This window comes from Scatophagus argus, chromosome 4 (genome assembly GCF_020382885.2).
Source record: "Scatophagus argus isolate fScaArg1 chromosome 4, fScaArg1.pri, whole genome shotgun sequence".
Taxonomy (NCBI): domain Eukaryota; kingdom Metazoa; phylum Chordata; class Actinopteri; family Scatophagidae; genus Scatophagus; species Scatophagus argus.
In genome coordinates this window covers 19,813,366-19,837,616 of record NC_058496.1, presented here as the reverse complement: position 1 = coordinate 19,837,616, position 24,251 = coordinate 19,813,366, and the positions used below count along the sequence as shown (strand labels likewise).

At 42.4% G+C, this 24,251-nt stretch overlaps 2 protein-coding genes and 1 long non-coding RNA gene across 3 annotated transcripts in view; 1 reads left to right on the top strand and 2 right to left on the bottom strand.

Moving 5' to 3' along the window:
• LOC124057782 overlaps positions 1 to 24,251 on the bottom strand; it is a 1,110,263-nt gene that overhangs the window by 752,871 nt on the left and 333,141 nt on the right. The gene's annotated exons all lie outside the window — the stretch shown is intronic.
• gcn1 (GCN1 activator of EIF2AK4) lies at positions 256 to 24,209 on the bottom strand. Its single transcript, XM_046386217.1, has 57 exons — positions 24,092 to 24,209; positions 23,040 to 23,142; positions 22,885 to 22,948; positions 22,425 to 22,556; positions 21,413 to 21,521; positions 21,108 to 21,206; positions 19,580 to 19,714; positions 19,221 to 19,398; positions 19,037 to 19,111; positions 18,732 to 18,860; positions 18,593 to 18,643; positions 18,402 to 18,500; positions 18,050 to 18,223; positions 17,800 to 17,952; positions 17,607 to 17,699; positions 17,439 to 17,514; positions 17,082 to 17,241; positions 16,547 to 16,736; positions 16,281 to 16,405; positions 15,901 to 16,079; positions 15,697 to 15,790; positions 15,501 to 15,614; positions 15,201 to 15,399; positions 14,947 to 15,099; positions 14,170 to 14,351; positions 13,858 to 13,938; positions 13,582 to 13,725; positions 13,252 to 13,376; positions 12,921 to 13,110; positions 12,728 to 12,798; positions 12,259 to 12,424; positions 11,940 to 12,134; positions 11,516 to 11,762; positions 11,278 to 11,399; positions 10,900 to 11,014; positions 10,463 to 10,642; positions 9,502 to 9,722; positions 9,323 to 9,391; positions 9,097 to 9,235; positions 8,798 to 8,994; positions 7,676 to 7,818; positions 7,421 to 7,538; positions 7,070 to 7,285; positions 6,771 to 6,935; positions 6,324 to 6,485; positions 6,142 to 6,234; positions 5,906 to 6,049; positions 5,556 to 5,825; positions 5,318 to 5,431; positions 4,440 to 4,670; positions 4,130 to 4,323; positions 3,052 to 3,166; positions 2,632 to 2,728; positions 2,305 to 2,453; positions 1,796 to 1,903; positions 978 to 1,199; positions 256 to 885 (listed from the first exon to the last, which is right to left on the bottom strand). Exons 1-57 carry the CDS (start codon positions 24,107 to 24,109, stop codon positions 760 to 762), a joined length of 8,013 nt encoding a protein of 2,670 aa, XP_046242173.1. The 5' UTR covers positions 24,110 to 24,209; the 3' UTR covers positions 256 to 759.
• The window catches only part of dnah2 (dynein, axonemal, heavy chain 2), a 53,760-nt gene continuing 53,651 nt past the window's right edge, over positions 24,143 to 24,251 (top strand). Inside the window, exon 1 of the mRNA XM_046386216.1 lies at positions 24,143 to 24,221. The gene's annotated coding sequence lies outside the window, so the exon portion shown is untranslated. The remainder of the gene's footprint in view (positions 24,222 to 24,251) is intronic.

Here is a 24,251-nt window from a genome sequence, read left to right as displayed (position 1 = left end):
ATTTCTTTAAAAGTTAACACTAATAACTTCACAGAAAATGGTACGTATGTCCAAACAACATAAATTACACTTGACCACATGATGGTGCTTGTAGAGACTGAGACGAGACGAGGCGCTTCCGACAGCCTCTCCGGACAGGCTTAAAAGTTCCAAAATTTCACCCCACATATATGGAGAGATGTGTGATGAAAGTTTCAGAGTCCTCTAACCCCACCATGAACAAAACAGCTTTCCAATATTTAACAGAGCACGTTATGAAATCAAGATCATTTTATTTTGTATTGCCTTTTTACAACCGTATCACTGACATAAGAATTTTTATTCTTATAAGAAGTTGCTTTACCCCAAACAACTCTCACACTCAAAGTTCAAATAAAATTTGTAGACAGTGTTGATTCACTACAGCGGCATATTAAATGTTTGAAATCATTTTTGGTAAAATAAGTAGGAACACACTGAAACATCAAAACAGAATTGGCCTTACGTAGTTCAGCACAGGAGAGTAACCTGCACATTCTGAGAAAAAAATTAAAAACAACAACAAAAAAAATCGGGCTCCAAGGCCTCTAAAGCAAAAATGCAAACTGAGAAAGTGAAAAAAAAAAAAAAGATTCTGTTGGGGAATTATTGGGGAAAAAAAATACACCCATCTAAGCCTTGGTCTATACAGGGCAACATGGGCAGGCCTGTGTGGTGAGTGTGTCTGGGCTTGTACACTGAAGATCTGCAGAGATCATATGAGAGATCAGTCCTGCTTCATCACGTTAAAATGGTGTCGTCAATTTCTTCATTGGAGTCCGGGAGGCTGGCAATTTTCTTCAAGGACCGGCGGTGACACTCTGACAGGAGGTCGTTACTCGCAGAGTCCAGAATGGCGGTTACAACCTGAATTGCAGAAAGAACAAAAAAGCAAGAATGACAATAATTTCCAATTTATGCTACATCTGTAAGTTGTAGTAGAGAGTCTGTATTCTCACCTTCATGGTTTCTTCTCCCTGGCGGAGTTGTAAGAGGTTGACGATGGTGTGTTCGCTCTGAGCTCTGACGCTGGTGTTCTTGTCCTTGGTGTTGTCCAGCAGACTCTTCAGCAGGGGCTTAATGAGACCGGCTTCCATGGGAGGAGTTTCGGGTTCTCTGAACACCCACCACAGCACCCGCTCAGATACCAGTCTGATGTCACTGGACTGATTCTGTAGACACTACATGGTCACACAGACAACAGTTGTCACAACCCAATACCTTCATTTACAACTGTGTGGTTCCCCACCACAAACTGACACAAAGTGAACCATAGACCGCCATTCAATAAGATTTTGGCTGGCTCTGAATGGATAGGATATGACCTTTGCAGGTGGAGTTATTCAAATTAATTACTGAACATTTCAGCCTATGACCTAAAATCTCTTCATTTTAGGTCATAGTCCCAATATCAAACCTGGTAATAGTGTAAAAAAGAGAAATTAGTCAAATAACAACAGTCTGCAAAGATCCCATGGTTCTACACTAAGGAAATGAGAAACTGTTTATCTTAAATACCATTAGGCCCACTGATTCACTGATTTTTTGGGGGGGCACACCGAGTGCATGTGTGCTGTAATCATAAACTAAAAGAAACATTTATAGAAAATGAATGAATGAATGTTGACAGGGAGCTTTACGTAAAAAAAAACTGCTCTTATCAAGCCAGAACCAACAGAGTGAAGAACGTTTTATTGACTACGGTAATTGGCACCCACTTCCTCAGCTGAAAAGTAAACAGCCTGTTTCAGCTGAATGAAAATGGTTCCTGCTTTACCTTGACAAATTGTGTGATGATGCGCTGGGAAACACCGACTGCTTCAGTTCTGAGATGGTGCCTCATCAGGTATCCCATTGCTCTGATGCCACTGGTGGCAATGGGAATCTGGAGGGAGAGCAGAATCGTAACATGTAGTGACCCACAGGAGGGGAAACCAGGATGAATGTACAACAAAAGCGAAGTCATGGAACTGCAAACTGTACTGATTTTCATATAGATAAAAGTTTGAATCCCTTGTAATTTAGAAAGGAAAAAAACGGACAAATTCTGATTACTTTCATTTTTGAATTACTGGTTGAATCTCACTTCGTATAGTGTAATAATATACAATCAAACTGTTACAGCAGGCCAGTCCAAGCACAACCACATTGTGACAATGAACACATTTACCATTTTGTTAAAGGTGAATTACACAGGATGTTCATCACAGTCATGTGCAACAGTTCATGAGGGATGTGTGAAATATACTGCCAAAGAACAAAGTGTAACACAAACTTTCTTCTCACCCTGTCAGCAGTGGCATTAGACAAAATCGTCTCTGTCACAGTATCACAGTATTCTTTCCCACACAGCTTCTCAGGAGCAGACTTGACAGCTATGGCGAGGGCCAAGCTACGACCATGACGCACCATCCAGTCAACACCTGACACGTCCGCTACAGAGAGGGGGGAAAAAAAATCAGTTCATAACACTTAAACATAGTAAAGGCAAAGTGAAAGTTATTTTTTCTTACAGTTAAACATCTATCATGAAAAGTGTTAGAAAATATATTGATAACACATAATGTGATATGTAATACATGATGGACAATAACTTCATATATAAAAACCAACCCAAGATGTGCTGAAGCAGCACACTCTTCAGCTCCTCCTCCGACAGGAAGGCACACAGCTCACCAACACAGCCAGCTGACGCCATACGTGTTGCATCCTACGTGCATGCACACAGACAGCCAGACACACATAGGTTGAGAATCATTTATTCTCAAACTGACATAGAGGCTCAAAACCACCTTTTCAGAAAACCACATCCTTTCTACTCGACTTCCGTTTTTATTTTTTTCTACAGTGATCACAGAGGAAACTACAATGCTGAACAGCCCTCAGTGAGATCATATTTATACACTGCTAACGACTTAATGCATTCAACAACTACCAAAGGCCCCGGTGTGTTACCAAATATTTACCAAAAACAAACAAAAAAAAACCTTCTCAGCTCTTGCCACTGCAAGATATCTGCTTCCTGCGCCATACCTCATCATGTCCCAGCATGCCTAGCAATGTTGTGGTAATGTTCTTGCGAATGGCTGGGTCCACTTTTGATCCAGCCCCCTGGATGACGAACCTTAAGGCTTGGAGCATAGTCTCGCTGTGAGAGGGGTAAAGAGCACAACACAAGCATGAGAACCAGTGCTATATACCAGTGCAGTATACCCTGAAAACACCAGCTTTTACAAAACAATCTTTAAAATAACAGAACCATAGCACGTTTAGGAGAAAACAGGAGTTTTCAAAACATCTGATATCAATATATGGGTTGATATTCATTTTTTTAAACATAAATAAACAACACAAGAAAACATTTTTGGTCCATTTAATTTGGTTATAAAGAAATTGTGACCAAGATGTATATTGAGTGGAACAATCCACAGTTGAACAATGAACTTGTCAATGCTCTCTGGTGGACAAACTATACTATGAACTATTCTTAAATAACTGTCATCATGTTAGAGACATGTCACCATTGATACATCTGTGATAAGTTCACATCACCCAATAACATCAGCCTTACATTAGGGGACAGAAGTCAAATCACACAGCGCATTTATGGGCTGTTTAATATGCTGCAAGTTGTATGCAAGTTGTTTTTCCCCCAGTAGGTGGAGACATGGGCCAACTTCACACACAGTTTCCCAACTTTTTAGGCTTGAGGCCAGAGCAGTGTCTGTTGGTACCCACTGCGCCGCATAATTTGTCTATTAGAAATATACATTTTCTTTCTCACGTCTTTTATTATAGTTAGTTATAGTTAAAAAATTAAAATAAACTCCTTGAGTGCAACTGCAATCACGTCTGTAAGTAGTCCAGAAACAAAATATCAGATTACAACTCAATACTAGAAGCAACAACAATAATCATACCAAACATAGATTCAAAAAGTGATTAAAGGCGATTTAATATGTTTTGTCTATCTGTGTGTCTGTGATATTAATAGCTAAATCATTCTGTGCCCAAAAATAGTTGGATGATTAGAGCAACAGCTGACAAGGCGATCTGTTTATATCTCTTCAAACTAAAGATACCAGTTTTAATCTGCTAGCTGGGTGCTCACCGGACTCCTGAGTCCTCAGCGTTGCGGATGGCTGAGAGCTGCTCACTGAAGAGTGGGTCGACCTTGGTGTGGATGGAAACCAGTTGGCCCAGAGCCTCAGCAGCCCTCAGCCTCACCGCACGGCTCGAGTCCTGCAGGGCCTTCAGGAAGGTGGTCTGCAGCTGAGGCAGGAAGGGCTTCAGGGCAATGCCCACCTGGAGGAGTAGGAGGAATACAGTCCAAAGTCAGAGTGACTTAGCCTGCTCACTGACAATTTGCAGACAGACAGAAATCATGGTGTTTTCAACATGCAGGTGATGTAGGTACAGACCTTCGCCAGCAGTAAGGTGAGGGTCTCCAGCAGAGCGGTCTTCACTGTCCAGGCAAAGCGGTCTCCCAGGATACGAATGAGCGGTCCAGTGATGTTGACGACGGAGGGCCGCAGTGCCTCAGGGGAGGTCAGTTTGATGACCCCTCCTAATGCTTTAGCTGCCTCTTCCTTCTGCTCAGGGCTACCAGTGAGCACCCCTTCTCTCAGTACAGGCAAGATACAGGTCACGCCCTGCGAGATCAAAAACAAAATAACATCAGCTAAAAATTATTTTCATGACTAATTAATGTTTTGCAATTAACTGCTTAGTTGCTCTTTGCGTTTGAAAATCTGGAACCAGTGAAGTTTGGGTAATTTTGCTCTATACAGGACTTAATCACTCAACTCTCAAAAATTTTTGTTGACCCAGTGTGTTATGAAAAAGACTGAAACCACGGCCTCTGAGAATATCTGCAGTCCAAGTCAGGGTCCAGTATCAAACAATAAATTTATGTATTTTGTTTATGGGAAATATGAAGAATAAATTTCAGATAATTTCTGTCTGAATCTGAATGTCCACATCAACTGACTGTGTGAGGCAGAAAGAGAAGACTTCTGTCAGGAGGTGTCAGTAATTACAACCATTGGAATGTACAACCTGTCACATAAATATTCCTGTCCAGCAATAAAAGTTGCAGGGTTGACCAACAAATGGAAAAGCTTGAACGTGACTGGTCAGCCGTGAACAGCGACCAATTGTGTGGGCTGTCATGTACACTGTAGTGTCAGAGCAAACTATGGTCAACTCAAAAAGACAAAAAGATTCTGTAAAAGACAGAAATATCAGCACAATCACAAAGATACTGTAAGGTCCCAGTGCTCACTGTGCCACTTCATACCTTCTTAGGCAGACAGAAACCAGGAAGGTGCTGACCCTTGACATCCGCTGCGGCTGATCGAATGTCTCGATGCAGATCATCAATAAGGGCCAACTGGCTGCTTGCATCCAGTTTCTATATGAGAAAAACACACAAAACTCAGGCCACATTTACCTTTTGATGAAGAAAAGTACTCATCTGTTTTGTTCTCTTTTCCCACATTCTGTGAATATGTGCAGAAAAATGCACAACAACACACCTTGGTGATAGAGTTGATGGTGTCCCAGCTCTGAGACAGGACCTCTGGGTTGGAGTCATTGAGAAGGCGGATGAGGCCTGACAGCAGGGTGCGAGTATGCGTACTGTAGTCCAGGCGTGTGCGGGCAAAGTAGGCGTTGAGGATGGTGACCGCAGCCTGTCTGAGTCCGGGCTCAGCGCCTCGCGTGGCCTCCAGCAGGTCCTCGATGATGATCCGCTGACCCATTTCATCCTCCACTGAGAGGATCACTGTTTGACAGCTGCACAACTCCTGAAGCAAAGGTAAAACATTGGGGTTTGTTCTCACACAAAAGGCCCAAACACAACAGTAGCCGTGAAGGCTGGTATTACCTGTGCTTCATCCTCTGTTCCCAACTTTTCTTTGAGGGAGGACAGCAGGGCTGGCAGGATGACCCCTAGGTGGCGTGTCAGAGCGTCTCCAGCCACAGCAGACAGGAAGGCGAGCACGCGGGTGTTCACGGGAGAAGCGGTCAGCTGGTACGAGAGGATACCCGCTTTAGTCAGAAACTTCCAATCACAATAACAAGGCCTAGAAAAAAAAGGACAACTTGACTGTGACGCGTTACCTTTGGAACCAAGTAAGGCAGCACGGAGCGACTCTTCACGGCCATGACCTGCTTTAGGCCATCCAAGGCAAACTCAGCGGTCTCCTCGTCATCCTGAGAAAAGACATTCAGTGATGTAGAAGCCAGACAGGAAACCTTAGGACATTGTCTGGACTGTTGCATTTATGTCCTTGTTCCCTCACCAGCTGTTTGAGCAGGGTAGGAAGGATGTCATCCAGGGCCTGGTGACCGATGGTTGCATGAAGCTGCTCAAAGGTTTTGGCTGCAGCCTCTCGGACCTCCTCCAGAGGGTCACACAGAGCCTTCCTCACTGTGGGGACGAGAGACTCGGAGAAGACAAGCACCTAGAGAACAAACACTATGAGGTTAGTGATGTTTCGCCAGATTCATTATTTAATGCAATCATCAAACTCTTGGCCCAAGCTGTATTTTCAATAACCCATACCAAATTAACCTGCTAGTACAGTTAACATTTTTTCTATTAATTTAACTTTCTATTACTTTTTAGATGATAATCTTTCAGATTCCAAACTGAAAACAACTCACTAAAGATACAAAGACCAGATTTTTGGTCCCCCAAAAAAAAACAAAAGAAAAAAAAAAACAACAAAAAACTCAGCGTGACTCACTGCGTCTTTACTGGTGGACTTCATGATCTCACTGAGTCCAATGCAGACTCCCTGCCTCTCGTCGCTCTTGTCAGAGCGCAGTCCCTCCTCCAGGATGGGAATAATCTCAGGGAGAATCTTCTCTCCCAGCTTCCTCACCAGATCACCCAGAGTGCGAGCAGCGATCTAAAACCAAACAAATACACTGCGTCAGTCAGTGGCTTTGTGGAGGTTCTCACAGGGACTCACAGCGACAGGAAAAACAAACACGGCTGACATTCACCAACCAGGGAAGACAGGAAGAGGGTGGGTTTTAATACCGTTCTCTTGTCAGGGCAGGTGGAAGCCAAGAAGCCCAGCAGGAGCGTGAAGAGGGTCGGGAGGATCTCTCTAAGAGTTCTGGGGGTGTTGGACACCACGATCTTCCACACGTGGAGGGAAGCCTGTCGAACCACCAGCTGAGTGTCTGAACGACCCATATATAGGCCAGACAGGACACGATTACGCCGCTCAGCGCCAAGAGCTCCAATGATTGCCTAGGAGGAAAAAAAGATCAGCAAGCTTTTGCATTGTGGTGATGACAAGTTAAGATATAACTGGTCAAAGGTAACAAGTTTTATTTTATTCTCTTAATTAGATGCTTTTCTTATAGTAAAGAAATTTATTCATACTTTATTGGATGCAGCGGTTCCAAAGTTGTCATCCTCTGAAGCGGTCTCTGTGGTCATCTTTCCTGTCACCCCAGAGATATGGAACAACAGATCTCCAAGCAGCTGCACAGAGCTGAACCTACAAATCAATGATGACACAGAAGCACAACTGGTCAATATAAAAGAGACATTTATTAATCACCTATGTGCTTAAATCTGTGCGTTTAAATCACCCAATAACATCAGTCTTGATGTTATTGTGTGTTTAAATCTGACCTGATTCTCCACAGGTCATCAAACAGGCCCTGCTCCAGCTCAGGAAGCAGCAATGCGATGGCAGTCTCGGCGTACATACTGATGATGCGTTGGCCGGCACGCAGTGCTGTGTCTCTCACATACTCGTTCTCATCAGCCAGAGCCTGGTGTGCGACACAGAGAGGGTCAGAGAAAAAGATGAATATCCTCAAGTGAGATTACGGTTTTCCTTACCAAATCTGTTCCCAGTATTTATCCAAGGACCTGCTGGAATCTGTTATTTGCATGTATGTGTGGGTGTATACTAAAGATGAACCTCATTAATGCAACAGTCAGATAACTGTTGTAACTACACTTATTATTACTATAAAAAATAATATCACTGGCATAAAGATCCCCTTTTTACATACTACAAGAAACATCATGAGCAAAATAAGCAGGCAGAGCAAGGCTGGCCATTTTCCAGAGCTATGTTTTCAAAAATTTTACACAAAAGTAAATGGGTTTTATCCACTGACTGTGTAAAAACAAATATGCAGAGTGACAGAGAGTGTTAGCCAGTATTAGTCTGCCAAGTTACATGATTCATGTCAAATGCTGACAGGATACTTGAAACTTGAGGCTGCAGGCGAGCAGCGGAGGGGTGGTCAGTAGAGATGTCTGAACATTTAGATCAGGGCATACTACATGAAGGCAAAAGTGCAGGGGTGCATCGAAACCAGTTCAAAGCATGAAACAGTGTTCGTCATTGAAAAAAAAAGGGTAATTTTGGTAAACAGAGACGAGTTTTTAGGTGTTTAATCAATGCATTTTATCTGGAATGTTTACTTCAAAATGCCAATTTCCAGCTCGTCTGCGTAACTTAGAGTCTTAGAGAGTCTTCATTTGGTCAACAAGTAACATCCCGTAATCACATACACGAATTTCTAAACTGGAGCAAATAATTTTTCTATTAAAAATCATGAAAGATTAATTAAATTTAATTTCATAACTTACTATTTACAGCTGAAGTTTCACTTCTAACTGAAAAATCTTAAGAAAAGGGTGTGTATATTCCCAGGAACTAGTAATTTAAAAATGACTGTAGGGAGCAGTAAAATGAGATTAACAGCAACAAAAACAACATTGTGGTTGTAACAATACCTTGAGGATGCAGGGAATGATGGGCCCAACGTAGGGAGTAAACTTGTCTCCAAAGGTGAGGGGCAGGTAGATGAACATCATGATGTAGCCATCTCTGACATGGGAAGCAATGTCCACCTTACTGGCTGTTTGCACCACATCTGGCATCAGCTTATCCAGCTTCTCCACTCCGAGTCCTGCCATGACCTCAGCCAGACCTGAAAACACCAACACACATTTCATTCCAAGAGTCATTTGATAAAAGAGAGGAAGAGTAAATCAGAAACAACATGGTGACAGTAGAGGGTAGAGGAGGCGACCTTGTGCAGCTCCAGAACGATCCACAGAGCTCTGCTCGGAGGCCAGTGTCTCCATGAGCCACGGCAGCAGGTCATCAAAGCAGGATTCGCCCATCCCCTTCACCATGGCTCCCAGGGCTTTGGCTGACACTGTCCGCACCTGGAGAGGAGAAGAGGGGTGGCTCCAACTCTGACTTCACACACACACACACACATTACCGTAGTACTGCTTATGTACTAAACACACCTCAGGCACTGGGTCCAACAGAGAGGCCTTCAGTCCAGGAATAACACTAGGCAGGTAGGGTGAAAGATCCTGCAAACAATATATAATACAACACATATCACATCGCAAACAATGTGTAAGAGCTACTGGTAGTTTGATTTTGCCTTTGGTTAACTGTAATATTAGTTAACTGTGTGTACCTTCTGGTCAGTGAGGGAGTACATGTTGCCGATGATCTGAGCGGCCATCTTGCGAGTGTCTGTAGAACGATCCTGGAAGGCTCTCTGGACGATGGGCATGATGAGAGCCAGGGAGGGGGCGTCGATGAAGTGAACGAACTTGGTGTCCAGCAGGGTCTGCAGGCACGTCTGGGTCCTCCTGGAGGGATCGGTGAGAGCGTCGAGCAGGATGGGTGTAATGGCTGAGAGAGAAGAAAGACGGCATCAGTACAAAGTCATACTTCAGACTGTACTTATTCTTTGATTGCAAGACTCATTTCTGAATGTTGTGTTTATTTATAACGGCATTATCAACTCATGCCTGGCATTATCTGAACATTTATAGCAGTTTTTATGAGCTGCTAACTAAATCGTTTTTGACGGATTTTTCTGATTGACAAAGTCAAAATACTGTACTAATGCAGATTAAAAATAGCAGTTGAAATTAATCTGATTAAAATCTTAAATGTGTTGTTATATTGGGTGGTATTATATTGTCAACCTCAATAAAAATTTAGCACAGCTAGCTTCACTGAGGTAGTAGATGGTGCTGGGCTTCCATTACAATGAACATTTATTTTAGAGTCTGTAACCTATGTATAATTGGAATCTATGCTTAAGACCTTAAAAACTAGACACAAAGATGAAAGACAACCTTTTCTCCGGCTGCATAAAGACAGTGCCTAAAATATCACCCACAGTGGACAGTTTAAAAAAAGGTTTTTTTTCCCACACTTTTATTTTCACTTGCAGTAACCCCTGTTACCAAACTTTGAAGTTTAAGTTTGGTTAACCTTTAACTATGACTCAGTAATTAACCCATACAAAAACTATTTCTATGAGAAGACAAAAAGAAATAACATCCATTTTGTATGTTTTTCAAAGCCCTCTTTAACTGATAAAGTTTGGCCTGGTCTTTGGACCATGACTCAGAGTCACTTACCCAGGATTTCGGGGTTGCGAATGACAGAGCCGATCTGTCGTAGCGCCTGCTGGCCGGCCTTCTGCACCTTCACATGGGAGTCGGTGAGGACCTCTGTCAGCTTGGGCACAATGCTGGGCAGGCAGGAGGACAACTGCTTGGGTGCACAGAAAGCCATGGCACCCAGCAACTCCACTGAGCCTTCAGGAAAGAGAGGGAGGGGTGATTCACAAGAAGGAACTGTTTGATTGTGACTGTCTCCATACTGGAATGTGAAAACAAAGGATGTGTTGTTGACAAAAAAATCAACAACAAAATCTAAATGTGTGACAACAGTACATGTGTATGTAGTGCAGACAATGTGCCTAGGAAGTTCTTCTGCTCTGTGACATTATATCAACATGTCAACAAATAAACCTGGTGATGACCAAGTAATTGTGAATGTAGGGACTCTTCACCTGCTTTAGTTCTCCAGGACTCCTCCTCCAGGGCCACCAGCAGGGAGGGAAGAACCAGCTTCACCCCATGGGCGCTCAGGTTCCTCATCACAGCTTTGGCACAGTCATCTGCAGCCTGATGGGAGTAAAAACATTTACATTTCACATGCAAATTCTAGGACTGACTGAACAGATTCCAAAATTATGGATCACATGTCATGCCGAACTTGCTATGCTGTAATGTAAACATGCAGAAACAGTGGATGGTGCAGAGAGACCTCTGATCATTTAAAGCAAGGCATTTTGATGAAAAATTTAGGAAAAAACAATAAATTCCTGGTGAAATGCATTTTACAGAACATGAGATATTAATGCTGAAGAGACAGTGGACCTGCTCACCTCTCTGACATACTGGTTTCCGTCTCCGAAGCAAAGCAGGAGGTGTGGCAGCACGTGGACCACATACGGCTCAAACAGCTTCCCCAACATGTTACACAGCATCTCAAAGGCAAACAGAGCTCCTGCACAGAGACAAACAGTTGGTCAGTGGTCTCTTATTTAGAAAAAAAAAAAATATATATTTCTGCTGCTGAATCCATAATATCTGCATCTGAGTGGTTGGACAAACTTTACTGACCTTCCCTCCGTCTGAAGTTCTTCTTGTCCTGGATGGCGTCAGTCAGCGTGGTCATGATGTCCTGCTGTTTGAGTGCCAGGATCCCGAGACCTCTGACCAGTCCGGCCAGTCCATACGCTGCTCCCTTCCTCTCTGCATACTTGTCACTCTCTAGCAGCAGCTGCAGCAGGTTCCTTACAATCCCTGCTGCATCTTCCTTAATGGCAGGAACTAAAGGAGGTAAACAGCTGGCCACAGACTCTTGTACCTGATGAGGGTCGATAAACCACATGAGATAAAGAGCTGAATAACAAGCAAAGGGAGTGTCAGAAAAGTGGGATCTGTTTAAAAACAAGGTTGCAATAATCTATAATAATTCCAACTCTCAGATGCTGTCCACTAAAAATAATGCAGCATATGAAAGGAAGGAGGATGAGTTCCTCACCTGCTGTGAAGGCGTAGAGAGTGCAGTGATGAGCTTGGCCACAATGGGTTTGACCTTGGGGTCATTTTTGTCCAGATGTTTCGCCAAAGAGCCCATGAGAATAACCACACTCTGGCGGACTGAATCGTAGCTGGCGTCCTGAGGGGCGTTTTTTAGGAACTCCTCAAACACTGGCAGCAGGGAGCTCACATTGTCCTGTTAAACAAAGCGGGCACATGCAATACAGTGAAAGATATGCACGCTCATATAATACACAGAACAAATTTGAAAGCACCTGTGTGTTCATGCAGTGAAATCTACAGAGAGAAACGAGTAGTACCTTTCCATGCGTGTTGAGTGCAGAGAGGGCAGCGTCCAGCATGCAGCGCCGCACCTCAGCGTGGCGGTCGTTCAGAGCGTCGGGAACAAAGAAGAGGAACAGAGGGGTGACCTGAGATTCATCCAGGTACTGGGACAGCTTGTTCAGAGCCAGAGCTATGCCGCACCTGACAAAGAAGTGTAAAGGAGGTTAGTGCAAGGAAGATTTAAAAATACAATCTGTCTCAACATTACACAGAATTTACACAAAATTAACAGTAAACTAACAGTAAACAGTAAATTAATAAAGATTTCTTTTATGGCATCTTATCTCTTCCTGTTGGAACTAATCCAACGGTTTCTGCTCTGCTTTTTAATAGGCTAGTGGAGATATTATGATGGGATACACTGATTTTGGCACAAAAGATAAAACCATAAAAAAAAAATCACGCTGGTATATCTCATCTTTTCAAATAAACACTGAGATTTACCTGGCCTCCCATTGGTCAGGTGGAGCTTCAGAGATGACTCTGCCCAGGGCATCCAGAACAGGAGGTGGTCTCTTTAAAAACAAAACAAAAAAAGAACAAAACAGAAATATCATACTTTGGGTTCTGAGCTCAATTTCATCCACTGGTCTTAGCTAATAGAGTAATGTGATCTGGCCAAAGGACAGGGCCTCACGTAGAGTTTCTTGTGGTAGAGCTCGGTGAGCTGGCCGAGCACTGTGGCAGACTGGTCTCTATACTGGGACACGGCGCTCGACAGAGCTTCGGCGCCAGCAGCACGGACGGCCTCTTCGTGGTGGGTGACATCTCCAATCAGCAGGGAGCAGAGCTCAGGAACCAACTCCAGCCCAAGAGACTCCCAGAGTCTGAGGAGGGAGGACAAGGCAAAAACTGATTTCGGCTGAATTTACAACACGTCTTTTTTTCCCCATCAATCAAATCAAGTTCTGCAGGATAAAACATAGTACAGAATGGCCACTCGAAAGGAGCATGAAACCCATACATACTTTTCAGCCAAGGCTCGGCCCTCTTCCTCAACATCAAACCTGGCAACCCAAAGCCTGCGCAGCAAACTTAGCCCACTGGCCTCTGTGCTGTCTGTGGGCAGGGCAAACTCCATTTCCAACAACCCCTGAGCACAGACAGAATGGGTGTTAGCAGTGTGTCTAACAGGAATACACACTCACATGGATTATACAGTTCTTCACTTCAGTGAGGTTACCACTAAACACCAATGCTTTCATCTTGATTTATAAACTGTATTGTATTGTATAAAATGATCTGTGCAGAAAACGGCTGTCTGTAATACAGGTTCTCTGAAGCAATGCAAAGCTCACCCTGAGGGCAGCATCCCGGACAGAGAAGCAGGGGGACAGGAGTGCGTTGAGCAGCACGTCTATCTCTGCCTGCTCCGCCACAGTGCAGCCATCTCCTCCTCCAGCACTGGTACACAACGCCGTTAGACACTGGGATGCCAACACCTGAAAGACAGAGGGTGGAAAGTTCTGACATCCATGTGGCTATATCAGACTGTTTTAACTGGATGATGTGACAGAGAAAAAAAAAGAATAAAAACCCATATGCAGAATTTGTCTGTAAAATCCCTTTCTTACCTGGAGTCTCGGGGTGGCTGTGGAAATCACTCTTGTCAGCAGCAGCAGCATACTGACACGTGGAAGTAGCTCTGGACCGTTCTAAGACAGGAAAACATGACAGTCAGTACATAAATCCATTGATTGTACAGTCAGATAAAGCTTTCTCAATTTGCTACCCCATTTATTTTTACAGAGCAAAAGTACTGCTATGAAATGCATAGTGACAAAGTGGCTTTGTTACTCAGTAGCTTTTTATTTTTTCACATAAATAATAACTTGTTCCAACCATCTTCCTGTGCAAGTCACAGACAAAAGATATGATGTGCGTACCTCATCTATAACAGTGTCATCACTGTCTGTGATGGCCCGAAGCTGAGAATGTTCAGCGATGATTTGCAGGGCTCTGGTCATGAGGTTCTCCGCCTCCTCTGTGCTGCCTGAAGATTCCCTGAGCATAGTGCTGAGAATGGGGAAGCAGAAGGAGAAAGCAGGGGCAGACAGTGGAGCCATGTCTAGGGAAAAATAAACAACATAAAGAAACAAGAGAGCAGTTGGTATATGCCAGCACTGGCTCACAGCTCTTATCTTAGCTGCTTGCTACAACTCTGACGTGTTACTGGGATCACATTTCAAAATGGTTGGAATATACAATCTTCTGCATCTTCTACACAGCAGCATAAAATGTCTTCAGTCTCATATTGTCTTATGTTAACTTTGCACTTCATTACTTGTTAAAATACCAGCGAGATGTTGTGGAACATTAGACTACAGACTATGTGAAATATTGGCTTGATATTTTCTAAAGTAGATTATTTACTCATTTTCTTCAATAGTATTCAGTTCTGTTGTCCTTCATTAACAGATTAATGATTTGTTTTTTTCTTCAAGTTTATGAAGATATTCTCAGTGTTTCTAATGAACTTGGTGCTTGCAATATGCAGGAATTCAACCTTTTCTTACACATGATATCATTTTCCACCCACTTGTCTACCAAATGTGCATAGGATAGCACCTAGTCTAATAATAGTTAAGTGAAATTTCTTTCACTTAACTTGTCTATGCGTACTGAAGTTTTGAAAACAACATGGATGCTCTTGGTCAGCTCACCACCAGCCTTGGCCTCTCTCTGAGGGACAGTGTGGTTGTGCAGCAGCAGTATGGTGCGGTGGGCTGCTGTGTCCAGGTCCTCTTGTCCCCAGGCCGGGTCCAGATCACATTCTGGCTTCAGCAACCGCAAAGTCACATGTCCCACAAGCACGGCTGGGGGGGGGGGTGAAAGGAAAAAAAAAAAAAAAAGCAACATTAACTTAAGATGATATGAGTTTGTGTTTGTCAATACAACACTAAGACAAGTCATGTACCTAGATAGTGAAGGTGTTTAGGCATGAGACACACTCCGATGTCCAAGAAGACTTGCTGGATGTGTGGAGCAGCCAGAGGGGATTGTAGAAGTGGCATTAGGACCTGGAGAACAGCAGGGAGCTCCCTGGTGATCTGAGGTGGTCTCTCTGTCAGAGTTGCTTCCAGCAGACCCACCAGGATCTGCAACTCCATATCCAGCTGGTGACAATGATAAGTATGTCACAGTTCAATAAGGAGAAATTAAGGCCGTCAACTTCAGGCACTTAGTTTTAGAGAATTCTGACGGCTTGGTTCCATACCCCCTGAAGACTCTTGCGAATGGCAGCTTCTTTTTCCAGCTGGGCTTGCATCATTTCCTTCTGTTTGCCGGTTAATTGCAATTCCTCTTTGATGCCCTTTTTCTTCTTAATCTCCTGCAGGATCAAACAGAAATCAAAATGTGCTACAGAAATGAACACTATCACAACTCAACAAATGGTGGTAAGAGCACCTTACCTCCTGTAACTCCAGTTCAATGATCTGTTCCTTGTAGGAGTAAGCTTTGTTCTCCCTCTTCATGTTGGCTTTCTTTGTGCTTTCCTTCTGAGCACTGCAGAAGCAAACAACAGATGTAAATTTAGGGCCAGACAGACAACAGGAAGCTGTGGTGTTTGCGGTTGTGTTCAGCAGTCCACAGCAATAAGAGAAGATGTGTGTTACCTCTGGATGATGCTGTTGTCATACAGCTCTCCCTCAGGTGTCAGCATGATGCCGTACTCTTCTTTGGTGACCTGGAGTAGAGCTGGTCGAGAAAGCCCCTCGGTAACATGATTGATTAATCGTGGTAGAAACTTGTTTGGGGAGAGACCTGAGAGGGCACCAACTGCATTTTTCACTGCCTGAAGAGAAAAATGTGACCACTGAACATCCTGGTAGCACATACAATATATCAGCATGAGCCAAACTACAAGGTCCCTCTAGACAACCTGCAAATTTCTTTTGTACCTCCTGCACGCAGAATGTAAAATACTGTTTACTTTAGAGCCCCTGTGTGTGTGTATAAATATCATGTAAAGAATAAAGAGATGCTATTTTCAGACCTGGTTATCAGCGCTGGCCTCCAGCAGATGTGGCAGAATTGCCTCCAGATTTTTTTCTATAAATTCTTCTACTTTTATATTCATGGAGAGAAGTAGAATAGGCCAGAGGCCACGTCGAGCTCCAACTGAAAGAGATGGAGAGGAAGAGATGTCAAATATGGGACAGAGCACCAGTATACTATGCAAACAAATCCCCAGTGGAATTACGCTACAAAACCTGTTAACAGTTAGACGTTAATGAGCACGCAGCAGGTTTCTTCTCATACCTAGGGATGGATGATGGGTGACTATGAGGATCTCCATGGCCAAATTCTCTGCCTCATTGGGGTCGCCCCATTGGCTGGCAGAGGAGCAAACAACACACAGAGCATCCAGCAGAACACGAGGGGGAATGTAGCTGCGCCCCAGCTCAGTCAGCTCACCTGACTCTGATACCAGGACGTCCTGGGGCCAAACCTGAAAGTTTACAGCATATAGTCAGTAACAATCAGGCTGAGAAAAAGCATATATATATATATATTTTTTAGTTTACAGCTGTAAGGGTAAGCTGATTCAACAAATTTATAAGCAGCTTTTAGAAGTGTAACTATATATATACTAGCTTAGCTGGCTTCCCCTGTATTACTGGAGTGAAGCAGAGCAGAGACATGTGAAATGAAGATAACGTGACTCACGATGGCAACTTGTTACGTTACTATGTATGCAATGAAAGCTTTACAGCAAGAGTAAATGATTAATGTGGTCACACGTCGACCCCACACATCACTGATATATCGGTCACGGTTAAAAATAACTCTGTACTTTGTGTTTGTTGATGATCACACTGAGTTCTCCAAGAAGGCCATGAGCAAGGCTGGATCCACCCAGAGAGGAGAGCAGCTTTCTGACTGTCTGCTGTGCCCTCTTCCTCACACGCCAGCTCCGAGACAGCAGAACCACAAGCGTGGCATGATGATACATCCTACAGAACAGTGTCAGACAGGAAAATTAATTCGTGACAAGAGCACTACAGGATTACAGAAGTAAATGAGACAAGCGAAGAATTAATTTATATTCTTTTATATAATATATATATATATATACGTATTTTTATAATATAATATATTATACATGATAATTACTTAATCATAACCATACTGCATGTGGGGACAGACTCACTGTGATTTGGTGGTGTTCAGTCTGTGAGCATGGTCCAGGAAGAGCCTTTCACAGAGCAGCAGCACTGTGAGCAGAGCTAAAGACACAGTGAAAGAGACATTATTTCATATCTTACTGTTTAATAAACATGGACAAGCTTTTAGCCTTTAGTACACTATGTTGTCTTACTTTCCTCATTGGCCTGGGAGAGGAACTTCTCTGTAGTGAAAAGTGGCTTCTTCTCATCTAAGATCAGGTTCCAAAAGCTTGAGAACTTTGCCTCTGCAGAAACAGAAAAATAAAATTCCCATCCCTGTATACGAAGAGTTCTTCAACAGTCTCCACAAGTGAGAAAATATGATTGCTGAGATGTAGGCCTCACCTGTCTGTGTCTCCAGCAGTGCAAGTCGACTCAAAAGAACAGAAGCTGCCACACCTTCTGCAAGTAGAGCATGCTGGGAAATTTGTGTCACAGCCTTCTCCACTGTTTGGAGAAGCAAGGGCATGAAATCTGAGGCTTGGGCCAGAGTGTCACCTAAAACCAGTGAAAAGACACAAACATAGGACTAAGGACTGAGTTTGATTTAAGAATCTGTATATTTCACAGAGCATAACGTCCTTGTGTGACTGACCTTTAAAGGCCCCCAGCATGGCCTGAAGGTAGGCGTGTCGAACCAGAGAGGTGGAGGTCTTGAGCGTGAAGGCTTTCTTCAACCAATCCATCAGAGCAGCAGGAACTTCCACTGTGAGACGACTGCTCCACTGAGAGAGCACAGACACCGCATGCACCAAGGTCCCCTCGTGAACTAAATAAAACAAAGAACAGTTAATACTGAACTGAAACATCACACAGCGGCCTCTCAAAGAATTTCCAGGTATAAATGTGCCCTTTCTGTGACTAATAAACATGATTTCGATAAAGCTTGTAAATCTGTCTAGCATTTAGGACAGGAAGGAGAGGAAGAAAAGACAGCGCAGGGATACCTTCTTGTTGTAAATAAGGGATGAACATCAAAGTAACTGCAGAGCTGAGAGTCTGGCTGGAGGTTCCTGACACAGCATGATGGCTACAGCTGGCAATCCCTATAACAAAAAGAAAATTTACAGGTTGACAAAATGTCTCCTTGCAATTTTGCCACATAATAATAATTTTAAGTGTCCTTAGGGCTTCTTACCTGACAACACACTCATCTTTTGGGCAATAACTGTGAGCTTTCCCTCAGATCCTGCAAACACAACAATGACGATTCAGGTGAGCAAAACCAAACACGATTAAGACAAATTTTTAGTCTGATAGGTAAGTAATTCGCTCACCTCCAAGGATCTTAAAGAGGTGTGTCACGACGTCCTGCACAGCAGAGGGATCGCTGCACTGCCGGGCCAGGTTCTGCATGGCCTGGACCGCCTCCTCCATCAGCTGAGCATTGTTAGCTTTCAGCTGGCCTGACACACACACACACACCACACCAGTGATTAAATACAATTAATTATGCACATAGAATACCCAGTCGTTCAGTCATTATTTCTCCCATGACAACTAATTTCAGTGTATGCTTTACAAATATGTTCCACTTGATGCATACAAAACAAAATAAACAGAGCGTCCATTAAGGCCTTACTTGCGATGGCCTTTCCAATATCCAAGGCATACTGACTGAGGTCGAGAGTTACGGCAGACAGCAGACAGGAAATGGCTGCAAAGAGACCAGATAATGTTTTAATTAGTGTCTGAGAGCTGCTAAAGCACCAAGTGAATACTGAGTGAGTAGTTAGCACAATCAACAGAGACAGAAAGCATCTCACTCTGAATGGCGTTCTCTGGACTGCGGAGCATCGTCTTCTGCAGCGTAGGAAGTAGAAGCTCCTTGAACTCAGAGTGGGACACATGACGCAGCAAGGAAGCACTTTTGTCCAAAATGTGCTGTTGTGGTTTTGTCTTGCTCATAAGGACTGACTTTATGTACAGGTCCAACAGGGCACTCTGAAAAAAACAGATACACAAGGTTGTACGCTGTAGCCAAAAAACACTGCATATTTATCTGAGATTCTATGTACTATATGAAAAAAGTTTTAATGATCTGGGTTATGATGTTAGAACTGTAGTAATCAACAACAGCACAGAAAAACGTAGAACTACAGACCTGATTAAAAAGAAAATTCACCTTGTGCTTCTCTATTGTAGTTTTGTCTTTCTGGACAGTGCAGAAGTCCAAACACATCCCCAGCATGACCAGAGTTGTGGGGCTCTGGTCCAGACTCAACAGTGTGCTGATGTATTGATCCACTAGTCCAGGAGTCTGGTCAAAATATCAAAATGTCACATCTATGCAGCATACAAGTAGTCCAATACCACATACAGTATCTCTTGTTGGATTTTACAGTAATGGTTTCTGTAGTGGTTTTAAGGCCACAAATTGACAAGGATTAACAGTTTAATTACAGGGGGAGGTGGGGAATAAAACATTTCCTCTGCTCTCTTGTAATAAAAGTCCATGGTAAATCACAGGAGCTGGTTCGGTAATAGCTAATGACACAGTGTGAGAAATTTATGTTACCTTCATCATGCTTAGCATTATTTCATTAGCAATTTTATTTATCTGTAGTTTGATTTTTAAAATTGGCAAATTCAAACTACTTCAGTGTTTATTTCTGGATGTGGGTTAGGCTGCTTTTACAGTAAGAGAGAAGCAGCTATATGTAACAGTGTTAAATACATGTAGCTCAGCACAGATAGAAGCAAATCAGCAAAGACGGAATCACCTGGAACATTACAACAGCCTATCTGATTAGTTAGCTTTCTTCACCCCCCCCCCCCCTTTGTAGTATGAATTTATTGATGATGAAGTTCCCAGCAACATATCAGGTTACCTAAATTATTTTCAACTTCTTTAGTTAATACTTACATCATGCTTCAAAACCACCCCTCCTCTCCAATGTTAATATTCAGGCTAAGAGAGTGTGAACACTAAGTGGTGTGCATTTAAATAGTCACACTTGTTAATATAGCCTGATAAATAGAAAAGGGACAAGTTGGGCTACTGTTATTTCACATGGACATGATTGATTTAACATTTCATATACAGACAGTCTTCCTCAGGTTAAAGAGAAGAAGTGAACGCACCTGTATTTGTTAGACAAAGATGAAACACCACAACATGATCTCTGAATTAGCCTCGATGAGTCATTTGATACAAGGAATTTTCAGACAGATGAGAGACTGATGTGGTCCCTTGTCTAATTTTATTGTCTTAATGTGATTGGAGAGACATGGATGTGGGAGGGGCTCACGCCAGATCTGTGCGATGGGAACTGGGACATCTATACTAAAATGATTAATTAGTTTAAGGACACTGTAACATGTGGACAATCTCTATATTTAATTTTTGACATTTCGTACAAGGTCTAGTAGACATGGTCTGTCATGCACATGCACACAATTTGCTGATCTATTTTCCAAGTCATAACTGTGCACTTAACAGAGTTTTTTTTAGTTACTTTTGTAGTCTTACTGAAGTAGTTATTGTAGTAACTACTTTTAAATATACTTACAGTTAAATATACTGTACAGTTTCTGGCTACTCTATCCACCACTGAATGATGTAAGGGAAACAAAGGGGCAGTTCAGTTTGATCATCAAATCAGACCCATCCAATAAGACCAACATGTGTCTCTTAACGCTGCTGCACTCACTTTCTCCCAGAGATGGCTGAGACTCTTGAGACTTGATTTCTTAGCCGCACTCTTGGCTCCACCCAGCACCTCAGCTGCAAGAAGACTCTGAACCTCCACCTGCAAGAGGTCAGCAGACCACAGGGTGATTCTAACACATAAAATAAAAAACTGTCCCTGGTAAAGTGAGAGCAAATTATGTGCCACAGATTTATCATTATAATTTTACTGCCTACAAACGGAAATTTAGAATCACAGATACATAGTGTAGATTTACATAAATAATTTTATTTAAATAAAAAAAATACAGATACTGCTTTACTGACCATTTTTTTCCAGATGGCACCTTCTCTTTTCTCTGGGACAGAGAATACACTGGAGACTAAAAGGCAGGTCCAAGACAAGCTGATGAAGGCTGCAGAGCCTGTGCTTTTACTGCAAATATAATAAGTCAAGCATAATAGGCGGAAGAGGATAACCAGGAAAATAAGCAACCAAAGATAGTTTCATAGACACACTAATGATCATCATGTTTATTTTCCACTGCTTTAATTAGATAACCATGTTTACTATTCAGAAATATACTATATGAACAAAGGTATTAGGACACACCTCTCTATTATTGAATTCAGATGTGATACGGGGCTGTTTTTCAGAGGTGATGCTGAGCCTCTGACTTCCAGTGAAGGGAAATCTTAATGCTTCAGCATACCGAGACATTTTGGACGATGCTATGCTTCCAACTTTGTGGCAACAGTTTGGGGAAGGTCCTTTTCTATTCCAGCATGACTGTGTCCCAGTGCACAAAGCAAAGTCCATAAAGACATGGCTGGATGAGTTTGGTGTGGAAGAACTTGACTGGCTCACAAAGAGACCTGACCTAAACCCCATCTAACACCTTTGTGATGAACTGGAATGGAGATTGTGAGCCAGACCTTTTGGTCCAACATCAGTGTCTGACCTCACAAATGCTCTACAGCATGAATGGGCAAAAAATTCCAACAGAAAGACTGAGTAGTAGAAGCTGTTATAACTGTTACTTTTGTCTATATAGTGTACAGTGCAATCCTTGTTATGGTGTATTAATGTAGTTCATTGTGTTTCTGTTAACTGCACTCACATAATTACAATTATGTACATATGCTTTCCCTGTTTATTGAAAAATGTAAAAAAAATTCAAAGATGAATGATGCTGGCAGTTCTAGGATGAAATATGCATTCTCCTCTACAAATTTGTTAATGCAGGAATTCATGAAGTAATGCAATTACAAATTTTACCAAGAAAGGAAAAAAAAAACCAACTAAAAAACAAAAAAAATAAAAACTTAAGAGCAGCACCTGGGCTCTCCACTTTTGCTGACGAGTCCGCTGTTCAGTAAGCAGTGAAGAAGACTGGTCACCAGGATGTCAGGCTGACTGTCAGCCAACTGAGCAATGACAGAGAGGACCTCTCTGCGTGATGCAGCATCCCTGAGAAGTACACACACCAATGTAAATACAAAAATACATACACTCACAAGACTTTCTGTTGTCCAAATGTCCAACGAGGGTGAGTTAGAAAAAAAATCCATAAACAAAACAAAACAAAACAAAAAACAGGAAGTTCTCATAGTTTAAGAAATCCACAAACTCAATCCTTCAATGGCCAAAAAGTTGGATCAACACCTCTCTTAAATGCTTTCAGCACAACCTGAACATAATAATTACTACTATACTACTATACAATAGTTTAGGAGCATTTCTTTGTGTACGATGTGGTTTCCTCATGGTTGAGAGTTATTAAAATGTATACACCTACCGATATCGGTGTGGAGTGAGACAGAAGAGCTTGCATAGACCTTTGATGGCAGGCTCTGGTAACTCTGAAAGGGATTTTTGAAGAAGCATTAATGTTGCTTATTGCACCTACTTTAAACAAAGTGTAGAACAGTGAAATAACACAAAATCCCTCACCTTTGCCCTTTATACATCGTTTCAGCTCTCCAAATATCTCCTTACGCTCTTTCACACTGGCTGTAGTCACTTTCACAGCAAATTTCTTTAGTGTATCTGAAACCTGGAGTAACAGTCACATTTAGTGTAAGGATCTGCTGAATAACTTTAATGAAGTAAACGACAACAGTGATGTCCTCAGTCCGAACTACAGTCCAGGTCAGACCCACGAGTTCATCATCATGTAGATCAGGAAAGGGCCACTTATCCTTTCATTTTATATACAGTGTACAATTACATAGTGTGGACATAGGATATATTTGGCATATTTTTCTTGAAGAATGGCTTAAACAATGATTGAATACAGCAGAAAAGTAGTCAATTGTCAATTCCTATTTGGGAACTTGATAATCACGACAGCAATCCTATAATGACAGATTCCATAAAGCACAAATGTGTCACTTTCGAATTTTGCCTGAAATTGTTATACGTGAGAATGAGAAAGAAAAAAAGTGACAAAATGACAGCGCCTGCTGAAGGCTTTTTTTGACACACCGTGTCAACATATACCATACTGACTAATGTTAAGTTACTCTATTACTCGCAACATACCAGTTAACTGATAACAACTGAATATCTTCACTTAAGGAGGGCGTGGCTTAACTCATCATCACAAGAAAATTGTCTGCCTAACTTAGGAAATTCACACCAACTGAAGTTCATGACAGTAAGTGTAAACCCCTGATAACTTCGTTGTAAAGACGGCACTATCCAAATAAAGCTTCAGCTCACCTCCCGCTGTGGACAGAAATCAGTCCTGTGTCAGCATATGGTGGTTATCGTTAGCTGCTGCAGCAGCTCAGTCTAATGAAGTCACACTGAAGCTACGTAGCATAGAGCTAACAGCCTACTTGCTAACTATTGCTGAATTTTGGCGAAGTTTCTCGTTGGATGCCACTACACAATAAGATGTTTTTAAAGCCGTCCTCTATATTCCACCAATTTGGTTTATTTTGTACTTGAATACATTTCTGAAAGCTGATAGTCTACTATTAAAAATCAGCCACACAAACCTGCGTGTCCGCTGCCATCTTGCCGGTCCTGATGGAGGAAGAACTTGTTGATGTCACTTCCGGGTCATAACTGCTACTGGTTACCCTGGCAACTGTATGGCACTTGGTTCAACTCTGACTTGAGGAGATGGTAAGTTAACAGATAAAAAATAAAAGTAAA